The sequence below is a fragment of the Myodes glareolus genome, chromosome 8 (assembly GCF_982192425.1).
Source record: "Myodes glareolus chromosome 8, mMyoGla1.1, whole genome shotgun sequence".
Classification (NCBI taxonomy): Eukaryota; Metazoa; Chordata; class Mammalia; order Rodentia; family Cricetidae; genus Myodes; species Myodes glareolus.
Genome location: NC_142033.1, coordinates 248,551 through 270,690, shown reverse-complemented (window position 1 = coordinate 270,690; position 22,140 = coordinate 248,551). Strand labels below are relative to the sequence as shown.

General features: G+C 34.6%; 1 protein-coding gene across 2 annotated transcripts; it reads left to right on the top strand.

Annotated features, from left to right (window-relative positions):
• The first annotated feature begins 1,853 nt into the window (after positions 1-1,853).
• Positions 1,854-5,656, top strand: LOC125396531 (olfactory receptor 4A47-like). 2 transcript variants are annotated; one of them, XM_087908721.1, is made up of 2 exons: positions 1,854-1,865; positions 4,739-5,656. In XM_087908721.1, exons 1-2 carry the CDS (start codon positions 1,854-1,856, stop codon positions 5,654-5,656), a joined length of 930 nt encoding a protein of 309 aa, XP_087764847.1. The 2 variants fall into 2 exon arrangements, with proteins under 2 accessions (XP_087764847.1, XP_048284426.3); XM_048428469.3 differs by lacking the exon at positions 1,854-1,865 and having other exon boundaries at positions 4,727-5,656.
• The last annotated feature ends 16,484 nt before the right edge of the window (positions 5,657-22,140 follow it).

Genomic DNA, 22,140 nt, shown 5'->3' with positions numbered 1-22,140 from the left:
TTCACTTTCTTCTAGACTGATTTCTTCTGTTGATCTCTACTTCCTTCGAAGTTTTCCCTTTAAAAAACAGCAAGGAAATGGAGTCAGGTCAGATCATCAATGGATGAATGGATAGTGAAAATATTGTACATACACATAATGAATTTTTACTTACCCATAAAGAAAAATGAAATTATAAAACATTTATGAAAATGAACAAGAACTGTAATAAATATTGAAAGTGACTCAGTCTCAGAAAGACAAGGATCATATGTTCTCTCTTATATGCATGTCTTAGTTTCAGATATTTATATATGTGTACATGTGAGTGAGCATGGGAAAATTCCAGAAAATAGAAAGGGGTCATGAAAGCGTGGGAAAGCATACTTCAAGGGGAAAGTGATTAGGAAGATTAAGGGAAACATATGGTGCAAAATTCAAAGGGGTCTAAATGTTTTAAGCAGGGCTTTGGGAAGGCAGGAATGAAGAAAGAAAGGAAGGGAAGGTCAATAACAACTAAGAATTATATGGAAATGTCATCAGGAAACTTGCTAATTTGTAAACCAATTAAAAATATAAAAATCTAAAAATGCTAAAAGTGGACTGAGACATTTCTCTTCTCATCTTCTTTCCTCTCTTGTTCCTAGTCTTGATTTCTTTTCTTCCATTTCCTCCAATCCTCCTCTCCCTCTTCTTTGTGGCTCCCTTCTATTTTTTTCCTTTATTTATTCCTTCATGGCTGGAGATCGAAACCAATGCATTGTTCTGGTTGTTTTCAAATGCTTTACTTTGCTGTATACAAAGGCTACCAAAGCCTTTCACAATCATTGCTCTGCCAACGTATAAAAATGGTTCCCATCTCATCTATGAATTTCAGCTTAAGTATCACTTCTAAAATAATCTTTTATAATCAACTTAGCCATAGTTTACCTCACTGTTTTCTGTCATAATACTTGAATTATTTTTATTAGCATAAAACCAATCATAGATTATTGTTATATTTTAAAAGCTGCTCCTATCTTTATTTTAAGAGGCCATGACCTTGAAAGAGAGCAAGGAGAAGCATATACGAGAGTTTGAGGGAGTATTCCATTTTGGAGGTGAGAGATATAATTATATTATAATCTCAAGGATAGAATAAAAGACCCTAAATTTGGGAAATAAGAATTTAAAAAATCACAAAAAGATATAAAGATGGTACAAATAAGATGATACTTTTTAAATTTTGTCCGTCCTGGTAACTACTATATATCTTGCTAATCACATAGGATTAGAAATAAAACAGAGTCTGATAATAGCTCAAACAATTCATAGATAACAGTTAGTTTCTAAAAACAAATAAATACCTAAAAGTAATACAATTGTAAACCAATACTTGTGCAAAACTCAAATGGCTAAGTAAAAGGAAAAAACAATTGGCTCTAACAAACCATAAAAGTGATGAAAAAATTATCTTCACTAGAAACAGTGAGCTGGGCTGAAATTTTAATCTTTACTGCCAATTGCCCTACAATATTTTCTGAAAAGATTTTTTTCCTTTTTATAACCCCGTGTCTCATGTGTCTGATAAATAGGATGGAATTTTTATATGATAGATGTTCTTTTAAATATTAGTGGGAAGTCACAGCGAATTTTACTAAGAGTCAGTCTTGAATACTCTCCAGATGCTACATCCCATGACAAGTGTAGCTGTCAGGTATAAAAACTTGCTGTGTTCTGGAAAGAGGATTCTACAGTCTGTAGTCGTGATCCAGACACAGAGCAAGCAAGATGTGACTGCCTCACTGGAAAGGTACTGAGCCACGTGGGTTACTCAGGCAAGAATTATGGGCTAATGTAAGTTATAAGAATTAGTAAATAAGAAGCCTCAGCTAATGGGCCAATCAGTTTATAATTTTTTTAAAAATAAACTCCTATGATCTTTGTTTCTGCCAGGAAGAATGTGCAGTTCTCCTTGTAACTTATATAATTGCTCAGAAACACTTTCTTTTCCTAAATCATGATTTTCAAAATGCATGTGAGTGATTTCCTCCAGTTTCAAGTGGATGTATTTGTCAAGAGAAGAGGAGGTGGGTTAAATACATGGAAGGCAACTATTCTTTATTGAAGTTGTTAGAAAATAAGAAAGCAAAATCTTCCTTGTGGTGAAGGTTAGTGGGGTCTTATGTGGATGCAGGATTTACCTGAATTTATGTTATTCTAACATCAAAACATTAATTTTTTCCATCATGTAACTCATTTGAAGTAGTTCTACAATGTAGACAATGATTTTCTGAAATATTCAGAAGAGCAGAAAACAAGCCACATTGCTTCAAAAATATTTTCAAGAAATAATATAACATTTTTGCCTTCTATGTGCATGCCCAAATGGAAGAAGATATTTTATTGTGAAGTAGAAAGTCCCTTTCAAACTTCATAGAAACTCTCAAAAGTTAAGAATTCAGGAATTAGTAGGGGAAACCAGACTTTACAACTGGGTAAACTTTTCACTGAATGATTATATCAATTGAGGTGATCACAATACATTGAGAAACTTTATGCATGCAAAGAGTTACTGGGAAGATTGCACGTAACATGTGGATGAGTATAGTTTTGGAAAACAAAAGGAAATTGTTAGTTCTTGCTTCAAGTCCTTAAAAGCTACAATTTCAACTTGGAAAGTAGAAGACTCATGCTGAAAAGTGATTCCTAAGCCAATACCAAGGTTCCTTTCCTTGAGCCCCTGCTGTACACCTTGTAGATAGTGACTCTTTGTGTTGTCTGGAAGTCTATCTTGAACATTACAATGTAGTGTGTGTACTTATAGCCACTTGTCAAATGCAGGTTGTATAGCATTCATCATTATTTTAGATGGTGTGACAGGATTCTTGTCTCTAAAGTTAGTCTATCTAAAAGAATAAATGAAACTCAGGTCACATAAAGTGTTTTGGACAAGGAAAGTCAATGGGACTTCATAAAACAATGAATAAGTAACAAGTAAACAATGAAGGAGTAGAGGAAACTTTTAGAATTAGTATTGGCATGTAAAAAGATATTATTTAACTAGAGAAAATTGGAAAGAATGGATTCTTTGTGAACAGTTTTAAATTTATTTTGCAAGTACTCAATGAATATATAATTATATACAGACAGCAGTTTGAAAATGAGGGGAGAGAGAATACTGAAGACATACTATTTTGGAGCGCTTTACACATTTATATGTTGGGAACAGGAGGGATACCTAATACACAAAATGGAGTTGTCAATGATCTTGCTAGACATCTGAGGTTCTGTTAGTTCTGGACCACATATTGTGTTTCACGAAATGTTACAGTTTCATTGTTATTCCTTTCATACTTGTATACATTGAAGTCTTAACTTCCAGGAGTTCAGCATAAGACTTCATTTTGTGACAGAGTGTTGGTACAGATAACCAAGTTAAATTCATTATGAGAGATAACAACCCCTTATGATTTGATGTCTTTATTATAAAGGGAAATTTGAGTAAGCATGGTGGCACATATTTATAACTATAAAACTTGAGATCTGGATGCAGGAGGATTTGGAGTTTAAGGTAATCCTCAGATACATAGTAAGTTTGAAGTCAATCCTGGGGTCCGTGAGACTTGCCTAAAATATAAGTAAATAAAAAGGTAAGAAATTTTGGTACAGGGAGAGTACCACTGGAATGCACAGTTGGTAATGGATATGCCAGGGTAGAGTACAGAAGAAGATGGTTTCATACTGGTCTGCTGAAGGACCCATCACTGGTTCTGCTTGGTTTTGAGTTTTTAGCATGCAGGACTCTTAGATAACAAATCCCAGTTTGTGCTTATTTCAATTTTCTTTTCTTTTTTTAAAACAGAAACTATAGCAAAAGAATAATAATTCCATAACTAAAAAGGTGTTACTACAAAAGATATCTAAAGCAGCAGAAGTGGGTATTGGGAAGATGCTGGAACACTTTTGAGATTCATAAAAAAAAAACAAAAACCTGAACTCCCTGGAAGGAAGATACTGCTTGCTTATAGAAGAATGGGCACGGAAAGGTGAATTTTCTGCAGGTAGAGAACAGAAAGTGTAGAGCTTCAGAATGCAGCCATATGCACATGCACACCCCCACCCCCACTACACCCTGAACAGAATGTTCTCAGAACCATGGTTGGTAAGGTAGTTGTGGTTGAGGTCTCAAATAGAAATGAAAACTGTTCTTAGAAACTGGAAGGAAGGTATTCATTGTCTTAAAACAGCAGAGCTTTAACTAATACAGCTATTGCCCTATGTTTGTAGTTCATTCTACTTTGATATGCAAATCACCCTAGTATTCAGAATTATATTTTGTGATTTCATATATGGTGCATTTAGTTGTGGAATTCCTTTCTGTTCTCTACTGCCCTCTACCTCTCCTTTAAATCCACATAAACTTGCTTTCTCTGAGAAGTATTCCTAGAAACTGGTTTATTAGAAATACCAATACTGTGAATCTATAGTGTGGGATAAATAAATGTTTATGATGATGCTTATGAACTGGTCTTTATTAACTGACCTCACCATTGCATATCAAATCACTTAGGTCAGGGAACCTTGCTTTGAATGACTTGGAAATCAACATATTTATAACAGGGATCTTTACACAAACACACGTGTTATATATTTACTTAAATAGATGAATAAGGGAACACTGATTTTATCATACTCTAAAGATATTTTCATTGTTTTGTAGGTAAAAATCTTCTCATATATGAAATCAGAACCAATAAAAGAGTAAATGGAACCAAAGAACAATGTAACCTACTTTGTCCTCTTGGGCCTCTCAGAGAATCCAAAGGTGCAGAAAGGACTTTTTGTTCTATTCTTGCTCTCCTACATTTTGACCATGGTGGGAAATGTGCTCATTGTTATGACTGTAACTATTAGTAACAGCCTGGGCTCACCAATGTATTTCTTCCTTGCTAGCTTGTCATTTGTGGATATCATTTATTCATCAGCCATTTCTCCCAAATTAATTTCAGATTTGTTCTTTGGTCAAAATACAATATCCTTTACATTTTGTATGACTCAGCTCTTCACAGAACACTTTTTTGGTGGATCAGAGGTCTTTCTTCTGTTGGTGATGGCCTATGATCGTTATGTGGCCATCTGTAAGCCCTTGCATTATTCGACTATCATGAAGCAATGGGTTTGTGTTGTGCTGTTGATATTATCTTGGATTGGAGGATTTTTTCACTCAGTAATTCAGCTCAGTACTATTTATGGACTTCCATTCTGTGGCCCTAATATCATTGATCATTTTATGTGTGACATGTACCCATTATTAAAGCTCGTTTGTGTTGATACTTATGTAATTGGACTCTTAGTGATGGCCAATGGAGGTCTGATCTGCACGATTGTGTTTCTGCTTTTACTCATCTCTTACACTGTCATCCTGTACTCTCTAAGGAACCTTAGTAAGGAAGGGAGGTGGAAAGCTCTCTCCACTTGCGGCTCTCACATCATTGTAGTTGTCTCCTTTTTTGTTCCCTGTATTTTCATGTATGCACGGCCTGCTAAAACTTTCCCCATTGATAAAATGTTGAGCGTGTTTTATACAGTCATCACCCCCATGATGAACCCTTTGATATACACTCTGAGGAACTCAGAGATGACAAGTGCTATGAAGAAGATCTGGAGAAGAAAAGTTATTTTAGGACAGAAATAAGTGAGTCTTCTTCAAGGAAGAATGTCATCTGACTGTGATGTTGTTTCCTTATGATGCATATCTTCTGAATTCTGATGTTAACTTCCTTCATTTATAAAGCATTTCTTAAAACACAAGTGAATTAAAATGGTTTTGCTATTAATAAATTTCCATGCTATAACTTTCATAACATCTTGTTTATTATCATACCTTGACATGCATAATGCATATATAGTAGGGCACCAATGAATAAGAAGTAATGAATTAGTAAGTGAACTCTTTATGGCATTGCACTGATTTTATCTGCATTTATAGTTTACACTGCCATATCTTGTTTAATTTTTAGTCCACTTTTTACATTGATTTATTTTTATGATAGTTAAATATTTAAATACTATTAGACTCTTATCATTATTTGATTTCAATTACATTATATATAGAATTTTGGGTGTCATAATTTTAAAAAATGAAAATAGAGAGTTCAATAGAAAAAGTTAGTAGAGATAAAGCCTACAAAAGTGTTAAGAATGTAAAATCAGTTTACCTATCAGTCACCTGGATGCCTCCACTCACAGACTGTACTGTGCTTAAAGATTCCCCAAGTTAGAATGCTCATCATTCATGAAAAGGGTGAGCCTGGAGGACACAAGCTAAGTGAAAAGCAAGAAATAAGAAGACAAATAATGAAAAGTTATTTCTATGTGGAATATAAAAGTCTTACTTACAGAAGCAGAAACAAATAATGGGTGTCATGGGCTGATTACATAGAATATGTTGGGAATATGGATGTTTATTATGAAAGACTAATAATTTCCAGGGTCTAAAGTATACCACAGCATATACGGTTGATTCTAATTTATTGCATACTTGAAATTTTGTAAGAAGGAAGATCTTAAATGTTCTTATAACAATAAAACTAAGGAAAAATTTTACCATGTAAGGGGATGGACGTGTTGATCAGCTTAATTGTGTAAATTTTATATACTGCATATGAACTGCTCCCCTCTTTAACAGCTCTCATATGTTTCCAATCTCTCAGTCACACACACTGATACACTTCTGACCAGTTAAAATGCTGAATAGCTTATTTGAACGGCTTTTGTTGTTAGTTTTCTCTTTAGAACATAAGATCTCTGTTAATTTATTAATGCCCATGATAGTGATAGATTTAGCAAACCCTTTGTATGACTGCTTTATAGAAATGATTAATTGAAAATGTTACAGCAACTTTTTTATGGACACATTTTAAGTAGAATTTTGATAATATTTTCTATGATGGTTTATGTATATAAGTCCTGCCTAAATTTTAGAAAATGCATGTCATTTTCCAGCAATCATGCCAAGCATATTATTTGTGTTTATTTTCTTGTTCTGATTATGGAGCCTATTAGATTTGTAGTATTATTGAACTTACTTTTTACATGCACAAGTACTCTTTCACAAAGTTTCAAAACCCTCCTCCAAGTTCTTTATCTTGAGATACCCATGGCAGAAGCTGAGTTACAGAAGCCCAGCCTGTGTTCACACATGGTAGGTATGGTTACAAGTGGATGTTGACAAGAATTTCTGACCTACCTACCTAAATTGAGAAAATTACCTTCATTTATACATATGCACTCATGATAAAATGCAGTATGGGACTTTGGGCTCACATTTTTTTATGAAGAAAACTTTACTGGGGAAATATATGAAATGGTAAGTTGTGTAGGTCACATCAATGTTATTTCTTTAAAAATTTAAATTACATTAAATCACATTTAAATTGCATCACATTAAATTATATGTCTATCTGATTTGTAAAAAATACATATTCATTTTAAGAACTTTAATTGGGAAATATATGAAATGGTAAGTTGTGTAGATCACATCAATGTTATTTATTTAAAAATTTAAATTACATTAAATTATATTTAAATCACATTTAAATTACAGCACATTAAATTACATGTCTATCATATTTGCCAAAAATACATATTCATTTTCCATGTGCTTATATACATATCTTTTTAATTCTTAACTTTGTTAAAGACACAATTTTAACTGCCACAGAAATGGTTCAGCAGTCAAAGGCCCCTGCCACCGAGCCTTGTGGATCTGAATTAAATTCCTGGGACTCACATGGTAGAAAGAGAGAACTGACTGCCACAGGCTGTCTTTTGACCTCTCTACATACACAATGGCACATGAGCACATGTGCATATACACAAATAAATAAGTAAACAAATTTATGTAATAGAAAATACAAATGCAATGTATATAAGTAAGACAATTTATACTGACAGTTCTTGGTAAAACTTTTTGTTTCAGTTATGAAGCAGGCTGCTGTGACCTTTGCTTTACGTGAATCCAAGTGCACATAGACATGCATTTGGAAAAAAATAGCTTTCATTAAGTATTGCTATATTTTGGGATTTGTCTTTTGATATAATGACAGAAATACTATAATATATTTACTACAGCAGCATAACTTCCAGTAGCCATAGCAGGATGTTATTCTTTCATCTGTCTTTGTTAACTCTTGATTGTGGCAATATTTTAAATTGATTTTCAACTCCCTGTTTTGAAAATTAACAAAATTCTATGTCCAAATATACTTCTCAAACAGGAAAAATACTAATATTATCTACAATATTTTGAAAGAGTATAGATTGAACCTTATGTCATCCTTCATTTAAGTTTTTTGGCATAATATAAAGGAGAGAATAACAAAAATAAAAACAAATACACATACTAGGATTCTTCTTGGATACCTTTATCATGGCTTCCTACAGAATCCCATTTTGTATATTTACTTTTCGTTTCCTCTTTGTGTACCTTTACAGAGAATTCATGCACTAGCAATAAATAAATGAAATAAAAATTTGAAAAAGAAATAAAATTGATATAAGCACAACAGCTTATTGAACTTTCACCAACTGTCCCAGTAAAGTTCTCTGTGAGGCAAAAGGGAACTCAAAAGCAGCACACTGCATCTGATCGTAGGCACAGCACGGTAGGCATTCCTTTACATAAAACTGCTCCTGAACTTTTCTTTGTATCTTAACAGATGGACTTTTTTGTAGTCTATGGACCAGATATTTTGTAGAACACATTAGGCATGCGTATTCCTGTTTAGGTTTTTCTCATGTTTCCTGTGTTCAATTTTGCCTATAGAAGGAATTTCTAACAATGGAGGCTGAATTTTTCACCATATTAGGAGGTGCTGGCTGTTGATTATTAGTGAGGCTAAATTCTATCATTTTGTAATGGCAGTGTTTTCCTAATCTCTTCATTTTGCTTTAATCACTCAGAGCTTTGATATTAACTACAAAATACTTTTGCAGGAATTATTGAAATTTGTTACCACTACCTCTTTTGCTTTCTCTTACTGCTGTAGCCTTTGTAAGAGGTAGTCCATACAAAAAGCTTTGTAGATTAAACTATTTATCAGTACAGAAAATTTTCCTGTTCAGGGACAGTTTCTCAGACAAGGTGGATATATGTGGTCATCCTTACTTGGCATTGGAGGTCCTTTTATCTATGTGTTGCTTTGATTGGTTAATGAAAAAAGAAACAACTTTGTACCTATAGCAGAGCTATAGGGGAACAGAGTTAGGCAGAGAAAACTAAACAGAATGCTGGGAGAAAGAAGTCAGAGTGGGGAGATGCCATGGATCCGCTGCCAGAGATAGACGTGCTGGAACTTTGCTGGTGGGCCACGACCTCATGGTGGTACACAAATGATTAGAAATTGGTTAAATGAAGATGTAAGAGTTAGCCAATAAGAAGTTAGAGCTAATGGGCCAAGCAGCGACTTAATTAATACAATTTCTGTGTGGTTATTTCCGTTCTGGGCAGCTGGGACAAACAAGCGGCTCTCTCTCCATGCAATAATTTGGCGAACAACAAAGCACACAGGACACACCATGAAAGACCTGATTAACAAGAAGCCCAAAAATCAGGAAACAGTATGGACAAAACTATACCCATATTCTAAAATATTGTTTATAATTATTTGTTTACATTTGAAGGGGGATATGCTATAGAGATTTGCATTGGTATGAATCTTGGTTTATTGTTACAAATTTAAGGTTAATTTTGTTATATGTACATGTATTTCTGATCCTGATAAGGTCTTGTGTTTTTGTAGCTCATTTAAAAATGTAGTGTATAAGTAAGAAAAATAAGTTAATAGATACTCATCTATAATAGTTAAGCTTGTAGTCATGTTAGTTAGATTTTCTAGATGTATAGAAATATATTTCCCTTAGGTAGTTATTCTTCAAATCTTTCAAAGACCATCAGAAATGTCATTTTAATGTAATTTTAATACGACATTTAAAATGTTTTAATAACCTAGGATTTTTCAGGACAATGAGACATGTCTGCTCCTGACAGCACCAATTACTTCAAGAGGAAGACGGGCATCAAAGAGACTCAGCCATTTGTTCAAGAAACTGCTCTTGCCTGGACTGCTTAACTGAACTTGCAGAACCCACAGAGGGATGAATGCTAAACTTGCTTAAAAGTGAAATGATCCTTCAGAGTTCCTGTTTCATGAAAGAGTCTGCTATACATTTTGCAGAACACAGAAAAATGTGATGGACAAACTGCCAGTATAGGTGGGACTGTTTTTGGAATTTCCTGCTTTGTGAAAAAGTCTGCTGGATACTATGGGTCTGTAAGCTGAAGATGGATTCCCCAATGGTACAGAAGAACTTTGGGTGACTGTCCAGGTAGTGAGATGTCTCTGTTAATTCTAGAATTTTGCAAGTTGCTTACAATATGCTTCCTGTTTACTTAGTTAATATAGCCTTCTGGAGTCTTCGATGGAGTTGAAGAATTTATGGGTATAGTTATAGTTTTCCTAGGTTATGATGGAAGATAAAGTAGATATAAATATTGTAACTGTAATTCTTATTTGATACTTGTTTTATTGTATGCAATTTTACTATGTTGAAAATAAAGCCTTTCCTTTTTATTTAAACAGAAAAGGGGAGCTGATGCAGGAGTCCTCTCTGTGTGCTGAAATTACCATTAATGAATAAAGAAACTGCATTGGTCTGTTGATAGGGCAAAACTTAGGTAGGCAGGGAGGACTGGACTGAATGCTGAGAGAAAGAAGGACAGAGTCAGAGAGAAGCAATGGAGCTGCCTACAGAGTCAGACATGCTGGAACTTTGCTGGTAAGCCACTGCCATGTGGTGACACAGAGAGTAATAGAAATGGGTTAACTTAAAATGTAAGATTTAGCCAATAAAAAGTTAGAGGTAATGGGTCAAGCAATGTTTTAATGAATAAAGTTTCTATGTGGCTAATTTGAAGCTAAGCTAGCTGGGTTGCCAGGACAAACAAGTGCCTCCCTGAAGCACTTACTCCAAAGTTACAAGGAGTAAAATTTTAGTAGACATCAGTTTACCTGTATTGGAGCATCCAGAGTTTCAATTTGCGTTTTAACCTTCAGTTGGTATTTGCATAGAAAAGTTTTTAATAGGTTCTTCTGGCAGGGAATAGCAGGCTATGCAGCTGTTTTGTAATGAGCTGTTGAAGTGTTGACATATATGGTCAGAAATGCTGGGCAGTTGCAGGGCACTATGGCCATGGAGACATTCATTATGCCATCCCCATTGCTTCACCTTATTCAGTACAAATATGAAAACACCCTTAATTGATTTTAGTCTCTTAACATTGGAATTCTAATTCTGTCATTAATGAAGACTCACATGAAGAGGGAAACATTCTGCTATTGAAATGATCCAGAGATTTTATGGGTGTTGCCTTGGACATTACTGGGAGACCCAGTCTCACAGCAAATGAGCCAAAGACCATCTATCAGGTCTCAACCCTACACAAAGAAGTACAGGCAACTAAGGAATGCTGAGAGTGGGAGAAATAGTCTTTTGGAGGAAACATCATATTAATTGGTTATCCAATATCGAATGCTCTATTCTGAAAGCATACATAAAATAAACACGAAATGAGAACTTTATATTTAAAAATATGTAAGTATGCACACATCCACATATGTGTATAACAAACATTAATGGAAAAAAAGGCCATGAATTTGAAAGGGGTAAAGGAAGGGTATATGGCAGAGTTTGGAGAGAGAAAAGAGAAGGATGAGGGAAGATGTAATTATATTATAATCTCAAAAATAAAAAGAATACTTAAACAATAACCCTGGGGAAATAAAGGACATTTTAGTGTTTTACTATTAAATATGATACTGCTTTGGGTTTAAGATTTATACTTTCACACTATAATAAAATTATTCCTTTTTCTTAAAAGACAATACAGTTCAAAGAATATTATGTTTTCTGTGAAACTTAAGCATACTTTAAGGACATAACTTATCAACTGTAAATATTATTTCTCCCCTTCATGCAAACTAATTATCACTTATGCTTTCAGTGGGACAAACTGTTGCCAGCTTGTAAGTGGGACCATTAATGGCACTGGTCATTTCAAGTCTGTGAATGTGAGCACAAGGGAAATAAAATCAGAGCACCGCTTTTTGACATTGATCCATGTTATTAATTCCAGTCTCATTGTCTTTATGCATATCCTCACCCATTTCCATTGTTTGCAGGCTAACTGGTGTGTGAATTTAAAACAGAAAGTCAAGAGAGAAAGAAAATACATGAAATTAAAAGGCATGCAGAATAGCCTATATTTATTTAAAATATCAAACATATTTGAAAACAAAACTGTAAAAAGAGACATAGATGGTCATTACATTATGACAAAATGAGAAACCCTAGAAGATGCTAAGTACTCAAAATTATATAAGCATTCAACAACAGGACACCAAATATATAAAGCAAATGTTATATCCAAGGTGAAAGACTCCAAAATAATAACAGTAGCTGAGGAGTGGAATATCCTACTTTCCTCACTGGACAGGCCATATAAAGGAACAAAGGAATACAAAAATTTAGACAGAGCACAGATGAAATAGACTTATAGCACATTTGCAGAACATTTCTTCCCATAGCTACAGAATAAAATTTTTTTTTATCAGCACATAGAACAATTTTTAGGATAGAAATATGTTAGCTTGTGAAACAAATATCAAGAAATTAGCAATGAAGTCAAAACGCACTATACCTTCTTTGATTACAGAAAATAAAACATATAAATCAAGAACAAATGAATTGGAAAACTGCAAAAATACAGGAAAAGTAAGCAATATGCTAGGGAATAGTAAATAGGTGAATGAAGAAATTAATGGGGGAACTAAAAAGTAAATATAAAAATTGAAACACAAAAGGCAGATTTGGTGACACATGCCTTGAATCCCAGTACTCAGGAGACAGAAGCAGATGGGTCTCTGTGAGTATGAAGCTAGCCTGATGTACACAGTGAGGTCCAGCTCAGGCAAGGCTATATAAACATACCCTGTCTTAAAAAAATTGAAACACAACATACCAAACTTAAAGAATAGAAAGAAAACACCATGCATACAGTTCATATCAATAAACATCTATGTCTCCAAAGTAGAGCTATTTAAAATGAATAATATAATAATACAGCTCATACAGCTCAGGGAACTAAGGAAGCATGAACAAATAAAATAGATTAGTGATAAATCAATTGGTCAGGGCATAAACCAATAAAATAGGCAAACAATTATAAAACCTTTATTATGCATAAAGTTTAGAAAGATGAAGGACAATGATAGTTAAATAAATAATATTAGAGAAGAAAAGGGGGAACACTAATATTACCTTGGAAATAGAATCACCCTTCCAGTATTTTAATAAACAAACATACCACAGCAGTTTGAAAAATCTAGAACAAATGAATTAATTTCTCTTTAAACCAGATGTTTCTCTCCTGTCTGCCAGTTCCCAATTTACCATTCAGAGGCTTAATATTACCTATAAATACTCAGCTGATGGCTCAGGCTTATTATGAGCTAGCTCTTACATTTAAATTTACATATTTCTATTAATCTATGTATTGGCATATTATCCATGGCTTACTGGTGTGCTGGTATCTTGCTCCTTTGGTAGCTGATGGCATCTCCCAAACTACACCCTTTTGTATCTCTGCTTGGATTTTCTATGTGGCTCTATCTTGCCTTGATGTAGGACAAAGAAGCTTTATTTTTCAACAAATGGGGGCAACACATATTCACAGCATACAGAAAGACCATTCCACAACATTTCTCCCTTTTTCTTTAATCAAAAATGCTTTTTTAAAGTTTTTTAAAGTTTTAACTTTAAAATAGTAAAATTATATACAACAGAGCAGTTATAAAGTAAGAATCAGTTACAATATCCAATTTATTTGTATTTGCCAAAATTAAAAGAAATACTCTATCATTTATCCTATCTTTATGAATCTAAAGCTTCATATTTAATTTATCTTTTATCATAGCTAAGGAAAACTGTAGCCATATTGTCTTCAATTTTATCAGAGACCACAGATGGATATAATATTACCTGAGTAAACATGAAGTGCATTGCAAGCAATTTCCAAAACTCTAAGAATGACAGAGATATATGGCTTCCTGGACAGTCACCCAAAGTTCTGCAACATTTGGGAATCCATCTTCAGCCTATAGGCCTAGAGTATCTGGCAGACTTTTTAGTGAAGCAGGAAATTTGAAGGACTGTTCCACATATATTGGCAAAGTTCATCAGTTTCCTTTTTCTGTGTTCTGAAGAATATCTGGCACTTTCTTCTGTGAAGCAGGAATCTGAAAGATCATCTTGATCTTGTTTTGGCAAAGTTTAGTGGTCATTTTCCTGTGTGTTCTCTATGTCTGGTTTATACAGCATACTGTCAATCAATCCAGGCAAGAGCAGTTTCTTGCCCCAAATGGCTATTCTTGTCACATTGAAAGCAAACTTCAAAATGAGTTTCTTTAATGCCCATCCTTTTTGAAGTATCTGGTACTGCCAGGAGCAGACATGTCTTACTGTTGCGAATAGTCTATGTTATTAAAACATTATAGATTTGTAGATCTTTGAAGTGTTTTGATTATTACCTATATAACTGGAATGTATCTTTGCATACCTAAAAATCTGAAATAATCATGGTATAACAAGTTGCAATGAGTCTAGGCAACTTTTTTTTTATTAAGATGAAAGAGACAATCTGGTAATAGAAGGGACCACTAAAAGAGACTATATTGTCAGAGACAACCCTTGACCCCACTGTTAAGAGTCCCACAAGAAGTCCAAGAAAGTACATAAGTGTAACATATATGCAGAGAGCCTAGAACATTTTCATGCAGACTCCCTGGCTGTTGTTTATTTCTCTGTGAGCACCTATGAGTCCAGGTTGTTGATTCTATGATATTCTTGTAGTATATTTGACCATTGTTCCCTGCAATTATTCCTCCCCATCCTTCAGGATGCCTCAAGCTCCACCTAATGTTTGACTATGGTTTCTGTGTCTGTTTCCAACAGTTTCTGGGTGAAGTTTCTCTGATGATAGTTGGGCTAGGCCCCAATCTATGGGTATAGCAGAATATCATAAGAATCATTTCTTTGATTATTTTGCCAGTTGTGTTTGGATCTATCCTAGGTCTCTGGCTATCCTGCTTCTGGTACTTGCCCTTAGGGGTGCAATCTATTTCATGGTATGGACCTTAAGCTCAGCCAGTCATTGGTTTGTTTCTCCCACAATTTCTGTAACAACCTTTACCCCAGCACATCTTGTAGGCAGGACAAACTATGGGTTGAATGTTTTGTGGCTGGTTTTGTGTCCGAATCCCTCCACTAGAAATCTTCTCTGAATACAGGAGGTGGATAATTCAGACTCTGTATTCCCTATTTCTAGGAGTTTTAGCTAGGGTCACCCTTATAGATTGCTGGGAGTTCCCATTTCACTAGGATTCTAACTCATCCCACAGATGACCCCACATCCCAGTTGTCTCTCCCAGTATTCTTTCCTTTTATTCTCTCTCTAACTAATAGCTCCTGTTCCCAACCTCAACTCCCCTTCAGATGCCTCCTACTACCCAACAGCAATGTCTGTTCTATTTCCCCTTCATAGTGAGATTCATGTGTAAACCCTTCAGATTTCCTGGTTACTTAGCTTTTCTGTATGTCTCTGGAGTGTAGCGTGGTTATCGTTTGCTTTACAGCTAATAGCCACTTAAAAGTGAGTCCATTGAACATACCCACAGTTTTGTTTAGGCACAGCCACATCTCTGTTGAACATACAGAAAACTGTTATTTAGCTCACATTCATTTCCACAATATGAAATGACATTACAAGTTCTAAAAATCACATTTTTTACATTCAACTTCAAGTAATATTAATTTACTTTGAAAAAATAAGTTAATCATTAAATTTCATCCATCTAAAATGAAACCGAAAGGTAGTTAAAATGTTTCAAGACATTCTTCGTGAAACTTAAAAATACACAACAAGCGTGTGAATTAGTGTCATTTTTCCATTTGTTGGTGTCCAGATTCATTACATGATTCATCTGAGTTACAGAAGAAAGCAAAGTAGATTTGATACTTGAATTAATGATGTAAATTTAATGTTAAACATGTTTACAGCTTGAGTAGCTTTTTATACATCTCTTGGGTTGTTGTGATCTGCTTTTGTTGCATCTACTGCAGATAAGCCATTAAGACTGACCTGAAGTTGCCAGTGGACTGCAAAGATAAGCGATATGATAATATAACATATTTTAATAAAATGTTATATGTACTTTTTAATGGCTCATCCAATGTGGCAGGACCAGGAATATGGAATTCACTTCTGACCTCCTTGGGTACTAGGCATGCCTGTAATGTGCATTTAGATAAGCAGAAAAAACATTCATTCATAGAATATAATATTTCATATAATTTTGCCTGATTGTGAATTATGGATGTATATTAATTCAGATATTCCCCTTTTATCTAGATCTAAGGAAAAATATTTTATGATTCTTAAAATTTGTTTTACAACTATTAATTAGTTGCTGAATTGTTTATATTTATGGAGTTCAATGTGATGTGATCTTCGCTGTGCTGTTAATTATTGACCCCACCTGAAGTCAATGCAGGTATTGTTGTTGTGGGAATCCAAGATGTTTTAAGAAAGTAAAACTGATTTGGCAATTGATTTTAGTGCAGTGGTGGCACATGTCCTTAATTCCAGCACTCAGGAGGCACAGGCAGGTGGATCTCTGTGAATATGGGCCAGCCCAGTATGCAAAATGAGTTCCAACAGCCAGGGATACACGGAGAAACATTATATTGAAAAACCAAAATATTGATGATGATGATGATGATGATGATGATGTAAATATAGCAATTAGTTGGCTCTTTTTTATGTTTTTTTTCATTTTGTTGTTCAGTTTTTAACATGTCTATTTCTAAAACTAAGAGTCTCAAATTTAAGTCTCAAAAGCCTTAATAAAAAACAAAGCATGTTTCTCATAAAAAAAGTGAGTCCATACCATATTTGTCTTTGTGAGTCGGTGTTCTCTACTCAAGATGATCTATCTTTTCTATTTCCATCCATTTGCCAAAAATTTCATGATGTCATTGTTTTTGACAGTTGAATAATAATTATGCAAATGTACCATATATTCTGTATCCATTCTTCAGTTGAAGGGAATCTAGGTTGTTTCCAGGTTTTGGCTTTTATGAATAAAGCTGACATGAATATAGTTGTGCAATAGATCTTGTGATAGGATGAATCATCCTTTGGGTATATGTTCAGGAGTGTTGTAACTGGGCCTTAAGTTAGATTGATTTTCAATTTTCTTAGAAAGTGCCATATTTATTTCTAAAGTGGCTATACAAGTTTGTACTACCACTAGCAATGAAGGAGTTTCCCTGTTGCTCCATATCCTCACCAACAGGACAATTTTTTTAAAAAAATTATTTATTTATATGTGTATAGTGTTCTGCCTGCTTGTATGCCTGCAGGCCCGAAGAAACACCAGACCTCATTACAGATGGTTGCCAGCCACCATGTGGCTACTGGGAATTTAACTCAGGACCTCTGGAAGTGCAGCTAGTGCTCTTAACCTCTGAGCCATCTCTCCAGCTCCCCAATTTGTGTTTTTGATCTTAGCCATTCTTACAAGTGTAACATGGAATCTCAGAGTAAATTTGATTTGCATTTCCCTGATAACTAAGGGTGTTGAACATTTCTTTAAGTGACTCTCATTCATTTGAGATTCCTCTGTTGAGAATTCTGTTTATATCTGTATCCCATTTTTAATTGGATTATTTTATTTTATTTTTTGATGTCTACTCTCTTTGTCGTCCCCCTTTAGATGTGAGGTTGGTAAAAATATTTCCTCATTCTATAGATAGCTGTAAAATAAAAAAAAAACTACTTTTAAATGTATTGGTGATAGAGATACCTCTGTCTGCATTTCCTCCTAGAGCTTCACTGATATTGAGATAAACCTAGTACTTAGAGATTTATTAAGAGAAAGGGAATAGAGCTTGTTCCAAGCAAAGGTCAATCAATATGATGTTATGTTTCTCTTCAACATCTTTATGGTAATTATAACACACAGGAATTAATGTTTGTGCTCTCAGTAATAGGATCTTTTAGGTACTACAAACTTTATAATACATTATTTATAAAAAATCCTGACCAACAGGAAGTCTTAAAATTACATGAAATTAATTACTGAGTGAAAAATTTGTGCTTATATATAAATCTAAAGTTAGTTTTCTTTTTATATTGAAAAATAAAAATGTCCCTCATGGTTGACACGACCCTACACTGAAACTATACTAAGGACTCCACCAGAAAATCTTAACTATGAAATCCATTTTTAATTAAGTGACAGGTCTACAAAATCATATTTCAAAAACAAATGGAATGGGGAATGGGAGACAAAATGTTAGACAGGGCAAGGGAAAGGATAACGTCTTCCATAAATATTTAGTTGATTAATAAATTATATGTTGTTGAGTTAAAAAATATATAATTATTCTCAAGGTGCAGGGGTCATAACTAAAGAAATGGAGAGGTAGAAAGATTGCAAAAAACAGAAAAATTCAGACTGGATTGAAATTGTGTTTTCTGGTTATGAAAGAACACAAATCATGAAACTAAAAAATGTTCACATTTTAGAACAAATACCTACCACATATAAAGAAGGACTATAAAATGGAATGTTTTAGAACTCAGTTGTTAATTCAACTCTTTTTTCATTCTTACCATTCATAGTTATGCTATTTTAGTTATGCTAATAGCATTTTATATCCTATCTTTTGTAGAAATCATGTAGCTATTAGAGTCAGTGAACTTCTGCCCCCACCCATATAGATGAGAAGGGTTCTAATGACTTTTTCTCGTGTCCATTGACTTCCTGCCAAATATAAAAGAAAAATTCAGAGTTTGTAGCAGAAAGATTACAAAAGTCAGACATTTGGGAAGACAGCTGAAAACCACTACATTCTCAACATGACAGGGTCATTGCAGTAATGAACCCATAGCAGGTGGGTATGCTTGTTCAGTATCAAATCAGTCACTATTCCACTGCATATGGATGAGGACTTCATAGGCTACTTTCCTAGCTGAGGAGCTATTGAACAGTTAATAGTGTCTGGGCAAGAGGAAGCTTTCTTTAGTGTGTTCTTCCTGCTAGGTTACTTATGCTGCAGGGAATGGCCCTGGACTGACCATGTATACTGTCTCATTGAATACAATGGGTTGTAGAAAAAATAGTAAGTAAGTAAGTAAATAAATAAATAAGACATGAGGAGTATATGATGATTGGGAGGAGTTGGTTGGATGAACTGGGGGTGAACATGATCAAAATATATTGTATACATATGTGATATTATCTACAGAATATTAAAATTATTAAAATATTAAATATAAAATTAGCCATATGTTAAATATTGAAAAATATATTTAAAGTTCAAAATTTATTTTTAAAAAGCACTGAGAGTACAGATGCTGTTTATATTGAAAATAATACATTTGACATTATAGGATTTAATCCATTTGCTTTATAAAATTTAAAATGCTATTGTTTAATAATTCCATCACCTAAGAGTTGTAGCTCATATCTAGGCTTTTATGACACAGAATAACCAATATGCATCCAAATATCTGGAGTATATGTTCTATCTCTATCGATGACAGGCAAAATAAAAGATTATATTGGAAGGCCTTAGGATCTGTCAATTTTAAGAAAACATCATATTTTATCTTTTTTAATTTCATAGTGTGTAACAATTTTTAAAATACAATCTTTTCTTTATATAGTTATTCCTATTCATACTTCCTCCCCTCCTCCTGACCCACCCTTCCTCCACACCACTTACCTCATCCACTCCTCAGAAATGGTTAGACTTCCCATGGGGAGTCAACAAAATCGGGCACATCACTTTGAGGCAGTAACAAGGTCCTCCCCACTATATCTAGGTTGAGCAAGGTATCCTTCCAAAGAGAATGTGTTCCAAGATGCCAATTTAAGCAATAGGAATGAATCCTGGTCCTACTGCCAGTGGCCCCATAGACTGTCCAAGCCTCACAACTGTTCCTCACATTCAGTGGGCCTAGTTTTGTCCAAAGCAGGTTCCCCTGCTATCAGTCTAGAGTCAGTGAGTTCTCACTAGCTCAAGTCAGCTGTTTCTGTGGGTATCACCATCATGGTCTTGACTCTTCTGCTCATATTATCCCTCTCTTTGACTGGTCTCCAGAAGTTTGGCCCAGTGTTTATCTGTGGATCACTGTATCTGTTTCCTTCAGTTGCTTGGATGAAGGTTCTATGATGACAATTAAGTAGTCATCAATCTTATTACAAGGGATGTCCAGTTGAGGCATCCTCTCCATTGTTGCTTAGAGTCTTAGTTGGGGTCATCCTTGTGGATTTCTGGGAATTTCCCTAGTGCCATGCTTCTCGCTAGCCCTTTAATGGCTTCCTCAATCAAGATAGCTCTTTGGTTTCTCTCTCTCTTTGTCCTTCCCCCTTCTTGAGCAGACTCTTTCTTTATCTCCTCCTCCTCCACTTCTCCCTACTTTTCCCCTTTTACTCTCCCTTCTCCCTCCACCCCTGACTTTAAGTTTCTCAGAAAATCTTGTCTGTTTCCCCTTCCCAGGGTGATCCATGTATATCTCTCTTAAGCTTATCTTTTTTACCCAGTTACTCTGGGATTATGTACTTTAGGCTGTTTATCCTTCGCTTTACATCTAGTATTCACTAATGAGTACATACCATGTTTGTGTATCTGAATCTAGGTTACCTCACTCAGGACAGTTTTTTTCCCTAGCCATCCATTCTCATTCAAATTTCAAGAAATAATTGTTTTTACCACTAAGTAGTACTCCATTTTGTAAATGTACCACAACATTAAATTAAATGGAGAGAAACATAAAGTGATACACTAAAATTGGGAACAAGACAAGGCTGTTCACTCTTTATCTATTTAACATAATACTTGAAGTACTAGCTAGAGCAATGAGATAACAAAAGATCAAAAGCATACAAATTGGAAAGGAATAAATCAAATCTCTGCTATTTGCAATGGTATGATAGTATGCATAAGTAACTCCAGAAATTCTACAAGGGAATTCCTACAGCTGTTAAGCACCTTCAGTAATATGGCAGGATACAAGATCAACTCAAAAAATTAATAGCCCTCCTATATACAAACATTAAGGGAGCTGAGAAAGAAATCAGAAACATCACCATTTATAACAGCCACAAATAACACAAAATATCCTTGGATGGCACTAACCAGGGAGCTGAAAGACCTATATGCCAAGAACTTTAAGTTTTTGAAGAAAGAAACTGAGAAGACTTCAAAAAACAGAGAGATCGTCTATGCTCTCAGATACGTAGGATCAACATAGTAAAAATGGCAATTTTTATAGATGCTTTTTACAAAAGCAGATAGATTTGATTCAATGGAATTGAATTAAAGACCCTGATATTAAACCACATACTTATGAACACCTGATATCTGACAAAGAAGCTGAAATGATGCAGTGGAAAAAGGAAAGCACCTTCAGCAAATGGTGCTGGCATAACTGGATGTTAACATGTAGAAGAATGCAAGTAGATTCATATCTATCCCCATGCACGAAACTCAACTTCAAATTGATCAAAGACCTCAACATAAATCTAGGCACATTGAACTTCACTGAAGAGAAAGTGGGAAGTAGCCTTGAATGCACGGGCATAGGAGACCACTTCCTAAATATAACACCAGTAGCACAGACACTGAGAGCAACAATTAATTAATGGCACCTCTTGAAGCTGAGGAGCTTCTGTAAGGCAAAGAACACAGTCACTAAGACAAAATGTCAGCACACAGATTGAGAAAAGGTCTTCACTAACCCCACATTGGACAGAGGACTGGTCTTCAAAATTCCTAAAATACTCAAGAGACTAAACATCAAATTACCAAATATTCTAATAAAAAATGGTGCACAGATCTAAACAGAATTCTCGACTGAAAAATTGCAAATGACCAACAGACACTTAAGGAAATGTTCAACACCCTAGGCCATCAGAGAAATGCAATGAAAACAACTCTGAGTTTCTATCTTAAATCAGTCAGAATGGTTAAGATCAAAATCCACAATGA